General features: G+C 44.8%; 1 protein-coding gene across 6 annotated transcripts in view; it reads right to left on the bottom strand.

The window, feature by feature from the left end:
* RIC8B (RIC8 guanine nucleotide exchange factor B) overlaps positions 1–12399 on the bottom strand; it is a 462890-nt gene that overhangs the window by 302619 nt on the left and 147872 nt on the right. For all 6 annotated transcript variants that reach the window (XR_014981275.1, XR_014981276.1, XM_085652537.1 and 3 more), the window contains one exon: positions 2349–2443. Coding sequence is in view for 4 of the 6 variants with exons in the window: in XM_085652537.1 (XP_085508663.1) it covers positions 2349–2443 (95 nt within the window). In the remaining 2 variants the exon portion in view is untranslated. The remainder of the gene's footprint in view (positions 1–2348; positions 2444–12399) is intronic.

Genomic DNA, 12399 nt, shown 5'->3' with positions numbered 1-12399 from the left:
AGCACACTACTCTAGAACCCAGAGAGGATTGGTGGTGGATAAGTATAGAGAGATATGAAATTAATTTGAGTGGTGGACAGGCGAGTTTGTTATTTGGATCGATAAAGGAGTGATAGAGGAGGGAAGGGTTTGAATTTATATAGCGCTTGCTATCCCTGATGAGGTGTTGAAGCGTTTTTCGGCGAGTAGCACACTACTCTAGAACCCAGAGAGGATTAGTGGTGAATTAGTATAAGGAGATATGTAATTAATTTGAGCGATGGATATGTGAGTTTGTTATTTGGATTGAAAAAGGATAGTGGAGGGAAGAGTTTGAGTCAAGCTCAACTATGTGAATAATTGAGTTCTAGTTTTATGCACAGCTGCAGAAATGTGACTGATTTACGGACATAATAAAGGGCAGGGTAAAGTCATTTTGCAGGCTAGAGGAGAGCTTAAGTATAGACGTCAAGACACAAGACCACAGACCACAATTTGTATTAGAAGCATGCATCACCCGAGAAACATTTATCCAGGTGGAGAATACCTAGACAAACATATAAAAGAAGAATTGTAAAAGAGAATTCTGGTTTAACATATACACTAAAGAGAATGACAAATGGTGCTAGGCTGGAGATGAACAAAGCAAAACGGAAAGTAGCTACAACCTAGCTCCATAAAACAGAGATAGTTCATCAACATAGAAATCAATCACTTAAGTTATGAGAGGCCAGGATGATAGAATGCTATGTTATGAGAGACCAAGATGATACAATGCTATGTTATGAGAGACCAAGATGATACAAGGCTAGATGGACAATGATGAGCATTTATCAACATGAGAAGGTAAACCAGTGCTGGGCTCGGATTCGCAGCTTCACTGGGCCCCACTAAGCCAGACTTAGAGTACCACTTCTGCATCCTTTCCTACACAGAAGCCGGCGAGCTCCACTCACTGCCACACTACTGGGGCTGCATTCTTTTTGCTGCACACTTGTCAATGGGACCAATAATAGAAGAAAAAGGAAACATGCAAGAAATAGTGGTCTCAGCATAATTATAAATATTCATTAGAATTATTCAGACGAACAGGTTTGCAACTATGGATGAAAGAAGGGCACAGTATGCACTTTTATCAAAGTTCAAGATACAGTGATAATGGGGTCGGCGTCCATGTGAAGAGGTAAAATATTATGGGTGAGGGCGGGATAGCAAACTAGTGGTGGCAGTTGCGACCACCCCTTCATTTTGGGAGCACGACATTTACTAATCGGCTTCAATACAAAAAGCCTATTCACGGGAGTTCCAGAAACTCCGGTCTCATGAACAGTTATGAGGCAATAGTACATGTGTGACCCCTGCGAAGAGCTGCGAACCAAGGGACGGAGACCTGCGATGGACAGAAGACTCCCGTCCCCGCATTCCCTGAATGCCAACATTTTTGTTTTAACAAAAATCCCTTCCATGACCACAGGGGCTTGAAAAACGGCCTGCATTCAATGAATGACACGAGGGTCTGACCTGATGTCAATCACCGAATGAGGGCAGGTTTTCAGGGTAGCCCCGGTCGCTGTACGGGGGGCACAGAAAGTGGTCCTTTGTCATTTGGCCGTGGCTGAGCAGCCAATCCCACAGTGCATTCTCACTGATACATTCAACTGCAATCTGTAGGAAGGAGGACGCCCTTTTCACTTCTGATCCCTCCCCCAAATCACAAGCGAAGGGCGTAATGCAAGCTAGAAAGTCAGTTCTTAATTACTATTTGTCCGTTTTTTATTGCCACTTGCCATTTTTGCTGTTGCAAATTCTATGGTTTTGCAAATCCCAGGCTTTGTGACCGAAAAATGGCTCAGTATATCGGGCCCTCTAGTTTAATTAGGTAAAGGGTTTTGCAAAAAACTGTATTACATGTGTGAAGAAAGACGTAATATACACACATGAAGCTCAAGTGCCTTTGTGTTGTTTAACTGTAGGCGCGCTTGGTCTCCGAAGTGGGTTAGAGGAGTGCTTTAAATGGGCAGGTACTGTCCAGTACCGGCACTTCTGAAGAGAAATGTAATACTTTTAAATGGAGAGTACCGGCACTTCTCAGAAACAAGCAGGTACTCTGGTACAGAGTACCTGCACTTCTATTTTTCCATGTCAAGCACTGGGTAGGAGAACTGCCAAAGTGGTAAGCGGGCACTTTGTGCTCACCGAGGTACATAACACTAACTGCAACAACAAAAAAGTCCTTGAGATAGAAAGCACACTAAAGAGATTGATTGGGTATTCTAAGAAACGGTCTGCATCAAGACACGGTCCTGCAAGGAAAGAGGATTTCACATGCCAAGTTAGGAGTACCTCACAGAGAGAGTTGTCATACCAACCTGTGCAGCTCTTCGGTTTTATCTTCAGTTGGTCCCTTTGTTAATAAACAATGGCGAAGTATAGCAGCCATATAACGAAACTGATGGGCATCGTTCTAGGAATTTAGAAAAAAAAGCAATGTTAAAGTTTGAAGACTTCAAAGCACACGCAGAGTTTAAAACTCTGCTGATTTTATATTTACAAACTATGAAGAAATATCTTCCACCTCTGACTTTCTGCTCTTGGTCTATCTTTCTGATACAGTGAATCGTTTCACCTCTCATGAGGAAGGCGAGACTGTTGGTTTTTAACAAACAAACAAAAAAAAGTATTTACCGTCTATATAGCTTTAGTTTCTACCACACAATTCTTACATTCATTTTCTGAATCTCATTTATTTAAGTTTGGTCAAACAAACCATATACAATATACAATCAGCGAGGTTGCTAAAAGGGACTGAGTCTGAGATAGTATTGTATCCTATCATAATCCGTATACATTAAACCCCTAAGGGGAAAATACAACAAAAGTAAACAAGAGCATCTCACTGCCACCCCAACCCCAAATACGACCTACGACCCAGCAGCATCCGCAAAGGTGAATGGGGGACTCGGGGCCAAAAGTCTGCATTTGGGCCTGCGCAGTACGCCAATTATCCAATGTATCAAAAAAGGGACAAGAGCCAGTCCAGCCCCCACGTGGATTACAAGGGTGTAGTAGAGAGAAAGGGAAGCAAGGTAGCAAGCCAGATTGAGTAAGGCCACCATGGCGAGAGTGCGCAAGGGGTACGATTCAGGGAGTCTCTCTTGCAGCTCTGAAATGATGGTGCAGCAATATGTTTGGCATCAGCATGTGCCTAATTAGGGTGGCATGGCATCATCCTTAACATGGTTCATGAAGGCAGCATGCAAGGTGTCCAGATAGCCTGCTATTGTTCTCCTCTTGATACCTATTATTTCTTCCTCAAGAAGAGCGGTACACTCCACTCGGGTCCATCTTATGGCCTCATCTCTCCAGTGGGCTAAAAGGGAAGGGGGGTGGTAGGGATTACCAAAGTATGGAGATGGCTTGCTTAGTCAACATCGAGAGGTCTAATCTTACCTTCTGGTGGATACTCAGTCTAACCAGATACAGATTCCTCACTTTGAGAATATTCCTGGTCACCAGACTTTATCCGTAGATTTTCAAGCAACAGACCCTGCACGTTTCCAGGAGTCTCTACAAGTCTGCAGAGACCCCGCAGCGCCTCGGAAGTGACAAAGCAGAGCCGTATATAGGCATCATCCAGGACACTGTCAGTTTGTGCATTGTTCCTTTTCCTAGCCTTCAGACATGGATCAGATGAAAACAATTGCAGGAGACAGTGTGCCAAATACAATGTTGGGACCTTTTTAGAGTATGCAGGTGTCCACTCCAAATAACGGTGAGGTAGGAGGTCAGTGAGGAATCTGGGGTGAAACAGAGGATCTACCAGACAAAATGGCACCAAAGTAAGTAACTTGTTCTGATGGATACTTCTAACTGCATATTTCTCACCTGAAGAAGTAGTAGCTCCCAAACGGCGGAGCGTCTGAGGAATGGACTGAAACCAAACAATCTTGTAGGACCAAGTTGGCAACCATTTCCTCTATATGGACGTAGCTTTCAGAGTAGTAACCCTTGAGGGCAATATTCCTTGCCACCCAAGCTGCACACTGGAATATGTCTAATACAGAAACCTCCCTCACTAATGCTGTCACAGCAGTCTGAGCTCTGGTGGAATGAGAACGTAGGTCTTTGGGGGTTCCTTATAGTTCGGGGTGCAAGACATTTTTATACACAGGACGATCCAACTTCACAGCAATCACAACTGTACCATTTTTCTGTTTTTAGCACTGGCAATCCCCATGAAGAGCTGATCATCACAATACTCCTTGGTGTGTTCAATCCAAATCTTGGGGTCAAGCCAATGAAGTCTCTCCTTCTCTTTCAAGGTAAAGAGAGGGAGGGAGGGAGAGAGGGGGAGAGAGGGGGAGAGAGAGAGAGGGGGAGTGAGAGAGAGAGGGGAAGAGAGCGAGAGAGAGAGAGAGAAAGAAAAAAGCAGGTTGCTTGACTGTCCTATGTGAAAGGGCAATACCACTTTAGGTAGACAGGAGGCCCGGGTCCTCAGCTCCAATTTGTTTGAGGTGTACGGAATCCGCTTAGTTTGCTTTTGCGTAATTAAAAAAATGTACAGCACCATGCTGCAATATTTTAGCATGAAATCCCTTCTTGTGTAAATTTTTGTCACCAAGATATATTTAAATATGAGCACTGCGAACAACAGCTGCTCACGCTGTTTCTGCGCGTTTGGAGACGTGTTTATGGTTAATTGACCAAAATTGCGTAATTCTCTGTAAATATTTACTGCGAGTGATGCATAATTATACAAAGTGGCATAATTTCAGGAACTTAGTGTACCAAGCATAACGCAAAACTCATAAAATTATGCGATTGGCGCAGGTGTCATTTTAATTTCATCCGAGCCTAAAAGTGGTCTGGAAAGAAGGGGGTGACAGAACCTTCAGTTCACTAGTATGACAAGCAGAGGTTATTGCAATGAGGAATACGTTCTTAATAATGAGCTGCTAGGAAACAATTGTGCATAGGCTAAATTGTCGCACAAATGAGCAACCTCAGACCCAAATTAAGGTCACACTAGGGTTGCCATCTAGCCGGTTTTCTACCGGCACCAGTGGAATTTTAATGTCCCGGCCATAACAAAAATAAGCAAAATTACCTAAAGCCGGTATTTTGAGCCCTTCTCTGTACATACTTCAAACAACAAATATAAATAGCAAGCACTTTTAAATATCTTGTAAAGCTGCTTTAACGACCCCTGACTAACAAATCAAATAAATAAAGGCATACAAGTTATGTTACAAGATGAATACATTCCATTTCGCTTAATGTCCTATTTAGTATCATGTCTATGCCTTTGCAAACTCTGAAAAATACAACAAATAGCCTGTATTTTTCTACTGGACAGGTAGCAGCCCTAAGTGCCACTGAGGCATTATGAAAGGTTTTGGGGGGGAACATATGCCTTAGGCCTTTCCGGATATACATCAACAAGTGATTAAACAAGCATTGGCATAGCCAATAGGTCTCGCTTTTGGGACCTTCTAAGTATTTAGTTATGCAGCACAATATCCTTGGTGCAACCACATCAACTGTTGTGTGGCCAAACACTTATAAGGTCCCAAAGGCGAGACCTATTGGCTATGCCAGTGCTTGGTTTGGTGGTGTGTGTGGCTGTGTGTGGTTGCGTGTGTGTAAATGGTTGTGTATGTGTAGTTGTGTGTGTGTGTGTGTGGGTGTGTGTGTGTGTGTGGTGTTGTGTGTGTGTGGTTGTGTGTGTGGTTGTGGGTGTGTGGGTGTGGGTGTGTGGGTGGGTGGTTGTGTATGTGGTTGTGTGTGTAGTTGTGTGTGGTTGTATGTGTGTGGTTGTATGTGTGTGGTTGTATGTGTGTGGTTGTGTGTGTGTGGTTGTGTATGTGTGGTTGTGTGTGTGTGGTTGTGTGTGTGTGGTTGTGTGTGGTTGTGTGTGTGGTTGGGGTTGTGTGTGTGGTTGGGGTTGTGTGTGTGGTTGTACGTGTGTGGTTGTGTGTGTGGTTGTGTGTGTGGTTGTGTGGTTGTTGTGTGGTTTTTGTGTGTGTGTGGTTGTGGGTGTGGTTGTGTGTGTGTGTGTGTTTGCCTGGCAAAGACGTAAAACACCTAGAATAATTGGTGAACAGTATAAATTTGTGAGTGGAAATAGTGAGGTAGCATCCAGCACTGATGGAAGCTATAAGATTTTGTAAAATTCCGATTTGGCAATTCGTCTTTGTAAACTGGGCTCTTCTGCCGAAGTGCTGTATGAAAGTACTGTGGGTGAATAAATCATTAGTTGTACCAGTAATAAGGAAATTTATTTCGAAGTAGGAATAGGGCTGGAACTGATTTTATATTAGCTTTTTAGCTAATGTTAGCCTTTTAAGGTTTGGAACCAGGCTCTGTTATATTGTAGCAATGCAGAGCGATCAAATTAAAGCAACCTTTTCCACACCAGCTGTCATCTGTCATTGATTGAACTCTTTATTGCACTAGTATGCTTTTAGTAAAGGGCTATGGTCCATACGCATCAACGCACTTGCCCATAAACAAATGGATAAAACAATCCAAAAAATATTCTTTGTGGTATGACTATTGGCAACATCTTAAATGTAAATGGCTGCTGCAGTGATGGCATCGGCTAGGAATATTATGCTAATGAAGTAACTCCAGTGAACTCATGAAACTTTAAAAAAAAAAGTTTGTTATTTTGGAAAAAATACCGGTGCAGAAAAAAAGTCTGCTGTGGAATCAGGACAAAGCAGTAGTTTGAATGTGTGCCTTTCATTAATTATGCCATTATTTTTACCAATAACCGTGCACGCCACTTTGGGGAAAATTGTTACGTCCAAAAAGTTAAAACACAACTCTGCGCTAAACTAATGCGGTAATCGAAGCAAAATAGCAGTGCAGAGTAGCTATGCCGAATCCGGTTTAGCGCTGGACTTGCCCTAAGAAAGTTAGCGTTTACACTCATACATAATTATAGCCCTAAAAAACTCTATTAATTTGTATAAGAAATAAAAAGAAAACCTTACTGAAGGTTACAAGAAGCAGGAACATGTAAAACAAGCAAAGTGAACAGACGCAAAGAGCGATCGGGAAGAAAGGCAGTCACAGGCCCAGGCGAGGGAGAAAAGGCAGGGGGGGTGGGGGGGACCACACGGAAGGGGAGAGAAAAAGATGCAGAATCTGCCAAGCCGGATAAACAAGCAATAACGAGCATTGAAGATCAAAGCGAAAGACCAGCGGCCGAGTGGTGCTAAAGACCAGTGATAGACAAATGGCGGCCGCAAGCGCTAGGCCAGCCAGCAGCACTTTGAAAACTCACCTCCAAAATGTCTCTCCGAGCCAGCGCATGCGCTGGGCTCAGCGAGACCTAAAAAGGGAAGGCTGATCTGGCAAACATAAAAAACCTGAAAGGGCCGACATGTAGACCGTTAACTGCATCCACTGCAAAGTCTTGCCAGGCCAAAGATAAAACAAAAAACACATTAGAATGTGTTGCCTGTCTATGATCATAATTATGGTCACTACACCAGACCGCAAACATTTCTCAGTGTCTAGAATAGACAGACCTGATCCATGGACATCTGGCTGCAAAGATTACATCCACTACTTCTAATGGCAAATCAAAACTGCTCAGATATTGCTATTCAATCTACATGCATGGGGGTGTGGGTGTGACGATTTGGATTCAGGACCTCCCCTGTCATGGAAACCTGAGGTCCGGCCGAATGAATTGCCGCATCAGAAAGCAAATAGTCGGGATCAAGAGATCTAGGTACCACACTAACCTGGCCCAATCCAGTGCAATTAAATGACTTTCATTAGAAATCGAGGCAGAAGTGGTAAAGGCAGAAACATGTACAGAGACCGGTGCCCAGTCGCAGGTTGAATGGGTCTCTTAACCTTCCTGGTGGAAATCCCAGCGCGCAGTAGTCCAAACACTGCAGTTTCTCGGAGGTGGCGAAAAGATACAGCCACTGGTTGAAGATGTTTAAACCACATCAGGATGGAGATGCCATTTGTGGTCCCTCAGAGGACGTCTGCTCTACTTGACCGCTCTGACATTCAGAGACCCTGACAGGATATTGGATACTAGGAAGATTCCCTGCTAACACAGCCACCCCCAATGGCGCAGAGCTTCATAGCAGAGAGGCCTGACAAGTCACTGTTGTGTCTGCTTGCTAGCACTGAAGTCCCAGTCTGTCTCTGCTGGGATAGGTAAGGCGTCCTATAGACCGCTTCAGTGTTGAGCTAGAGGTTCCACTGCAAGACCCGCATATTCTTCTGGCACATGTAATAATCAAGATTCATGAGGCTAGGCACCTCAGAACAGTCCTCACGAGACCCAGAATTTAGCCAGAAACATTAGGATTGTATCCAGAAAGTGTCTGACTTACTGCAGCAGTGGAAAGCCCTAGAATACCACAAATTCCAGAATAGCCCCTAAGAAAGGGAACTATCTGCATAACCATCAGACGGGACTTCAGTTCGCCGATGGCAACCCCAAAGATGTCAAGCGGGCGATCGTCGTCTGAAGGTGGTCTAAGGCTGACCATGAGGTGGTACGGCTTGAGCAGTCTGTCATGGAGGCACAGGAATACACATATCCCCAACCTCGAAAGATGGGCTGAGACAACCCCATAACTTTCATGACTGTTTGAAGGCTAAGTTGAGGCTGAAAGGTAGAACCATTAATTGTAAGTGTTCTAACCCCACTGTGATCCGCAGTTAGAGTGTGTGAGAATTCAGAATGGGTATATGAAAATACACTTCCTGCAAGTCAAAGGACATCATCAGGAACTTGGGCCTAAGTAAGTAGTTTTAATTTGATCTTCCACAAGAAGCCATTGAGAGTCGTAGGTCTAGGATGGGTCTGAGCTGAGGCCTGAATATATATTTGGCACAAGGAAGTAGAAAGAACAACATCCCTTGGCCTCCTTCTACTTCTAGTACTTTCTCGATGGCATCATTGGCCAGGAGAATGTTGACTTGCTGCATCAAAATGGTGGCATTGTCTGGAGAGATTGTCTTTGGTATAGCAGGGAGTTATGGGGAGAGGAGGAACAAAACAAATGGTAGGGGGTAGCCCCTCAAAATAATCTGCATTATCCATCAATCCAATATGATGGATTTTCCAGCCAAGGCGGAAAAATCAAACCATGCCCCTGCCAGATGGTTGCGACTCTGGAGAGTGGCTTGCAGCCTCGACAATAGAGGAAGACAACTGTTGTCTCTGCTGATGTGCACAACCACTGCGGCCTCAGGAAAAGTGAAAGGTCTGGGTTCTTTGCTATACAGGCTGCGAAAGCTGCCACAGATTGAGTCGGCCCTCAATTTCTGGTAAGGCTGTGCCTGGGAAATCAACCCCGGGCAGCGGGCCGTAAAACGGCTTTCCTTGAAGCTCTCTAATGCCCAGTCTGGTGCTCAACACTGGCACGTAATCACCAACACAGGCGCTTTTCATGAGCACCAGTTAAGGACAAATTCATTTAGGATGGGCACGGGAGATTAAGTGATTTGTCTAGAATCACAGGATGCTGAGCCCATGACGAAACTCGAACCCGGTTCCCCAGCTCAGACATAGGCAGATCTGGCCATTACGCCACATCCTCTTCCCACTTTCACGGTTAGTAGTTGGTACTGTTTTAGGTGAGGCTAACAGGAGAAATGGGCTGGTGCAGGCTGCCTCCCGACAAGAGCCTCAGCACTTATTTTTTTTTACTGCCAATGCCTATTCAGCCTACTACCCAAAATTCAATTAGAGACACTTGGACGTTCACTGAAAATCCAGTTGCATGATTCTAGGTGTGCCGCCAGAGTACTTCAGTGGTGTCTGGCGCCCTGCACAGTCAGTAGTATCAAGGCCAGCATGTACTTTGCTACATCCTGTCCATCCTAAATGGTTTGGTGAAGATCCACTCGGAGGTCCTCTTGGAATCCTAGAAAGATTTTGCTGACTGTATCAGACAAAGGGTGAATATACCTATCCAACAGCCAGACTGTATTTCAGCAAGAGAAAGGCCAGGCTGGGTGAAGAATGCATGTTTTTTCCCGAAGGAGTCAGTGCGCTTGGAGTTTGCATCAGGAGGGTTAGTAGGAAAGGCAAAGGGACTCACCTTACTAGTCAAGCCTGTATCACTAGGCTTTCCAGAACTGGGTGTTGAGTGACGAATGGGGGATCACCAGGTACCAGTCTGCATCATATGGCTTCATTCAAGTGGCCACAGGAGTGTCTGTGAGTGCCTCATTAATGGACAGTAATGACTCTGGGGAGGCTGGCACTGGCTGAAAGAATTCAGTCAATAAATGTAATTTTATTTTAAATTGTTTTCAGATTTAGTTTGAAGGCTTTAGCTGCTCTGCGCAACACAGCTGTGAAGGAAGCACTTTTCTCTGCTGGTGAAACATGTGTTAAGTAAAGCTCAGTCTCTGGTCAACTCACCTGCATACTGCAGGTCCAAATAAACCCCTTCAAAAGTGTAGTGAGGGGGGAGCAGTTTGCATGCCACTTTGTCGTGCTCATGAAGAACATGTTGTAAGCCTTGGACTAAATCCAAATCAGAGTCATTTAGGGCCTCCAGTCACTGGTAATATTGATGCAAGGGACAGGTTGGGAACCAGGTTTATTCATGGTGGCCCATGACTACTACTTATGTTCGGTGACACATAACTTTCCTTCCCTCACTCCAATCGCCTTCGGATGCATCATAACGCACTTTGCACATGACTGAGCTGTGACTGGAGCCAAGCCCCATAGACACAAGTTGTGGGGGTCAGTACCAGAAACGCTTGAATCATGTCGCTTTCGGAGGAGACATTTTCTGTGGCACACTGTTTGAGAAATTTAGAAGATGGCAGAAGACCGACTAGTTGGAACAGAGCCTTAGTGATTTAGTAGTGCTACATATGTTTGGCGCTGGTGGACATTGGTTTGAGGTCGGAGACTTGCATTGGTATCGAGTCTGGTATGAATGACTGCAGAGTCGGAAACGAAATGGAAAGGACTAGCAAACCCTGGGGATATAGGGACCGGTGTCGGTGACGGGTCACACTGGGAGAGCTGACACCACTGGAAGCCCTTGTGGCTCCATGAGGCAGGAAGCGCTCCAGAGGAAGCTGGAAGGATCCTAAAAATCTGAAGCATTGCCTCCGTCTGTTGCATTGTTAAACGGCTTGGGGAATTCCAGGCGTGCTGGGAACAATTTAGGAACGGGTTCACAGAGGTTGGTGCTGGAGGAGGAAGCCTCTTGGAGTTCCTCCGGCTATCCGGCTTCTCGCTTGATTTTGAGAGGCAAGAAAGGGTCGAATATGGCTTGGCCTTCTCGGTCTTGCGATGGCCCCTGGATTTTGACTTACCAGAGGACTTTGAGCAGGATCACGATTTTGAGCGGGACCAACCTCACAATCTGGAGCGGAAGAGGGCCATTACCTCTTATGCTCGGTGACAAATAACTTTGCTTCCCTCTCTCCAATCACCTTTTATGTGTATCATGGTGCACTTTGTACAGGACTACAAGCGACATGATTCAGGCTTTTCGGTTATGGACACCCACAACTTGTGTCTGTGGTGCATGATCACAGTCACAAGTTGTGGGGTCCATAACCGAAAAGCCTGAATCATGTCGCTTTGGGAGGAGACATTTTCTTTGCTTCTGGTTCAGCTTCTAGCTGCTGAGACAAGATATCTCTGCAGGTTCATTTTGAGCATAATAGCCCTTGTGAGAAGTCTGAACGTCATCTGATGAATACTGTTAACTGAGGATTCCTCCCCTTTTGATGCTCCTCAAGCACCAGTCTGGATCTGGAAATTCTTGCAATAGCTCTTGCATGCTGTTAGGTTGTGACATTGCTCTACCTCCAGATACGACACAAAACCACATATTAGCGCCATCCCTGTTCATGGACATTAGCTCCTCTTTCAACCTAACCTTCAATTCAGATTCAGATTCAGAAGTTTACTCCCCACAATCTGGATTGTTGGCCCTTTTGGTTCAAGTTATTTTGAGAGTGTGCAGGGATGTCGCTTCCAAAGACGATGGGCTTCAACCATGTTCTGTATGCCTGGAAACAGATGTAGTTTACAGATACACACAACACCGGCCTGTGGTGATCTCTGCACCAAACACGACTTCCGGTTCTGTAACAAAGGCTCTCTGATGCATCTCAAAGTCATCCGGAAGCGGGAAACCAAGTTTTACATTGAAGAAAACAAGAACAAAGCCTTTTTCCAAATTCAGATCTTGAGGCTGGTTCTAATCTAGATCAGTTCCTGCAGGTAGATCAAAGTTGCAGCAAAGTTGAGTAACAGGTCAAAAAGGGAACATAGAAAATATAAACAAAGCTCTTTGAGATCCAGATGCTCCAGTTTTCAGGAGTTGCCTTGTAGTCAGTGTTCCAGAAATCCGATACAGGCTTAGCTTTCGGGCCTGATGCCAGATCTGGAGCAAAAGT

The sequence above is a fragment of the Triturus cristatus genome, chromosome 4_1 (assembly GCF_964204655.1).
Source record: "Triturus cristatus chromosome 4_1, aTriCri1.1, whole genome shotgun sequence".
NCBI lineage: Eukaryota > Metazoa > Chordata > Amphibia > Caudata > Salamandridae > Triturus > Triturus cristatus.
Note: the sequence above shows the minus strand (reverse complement) of the source record. Positions and strands in the feature narration are given on the sequence as shown.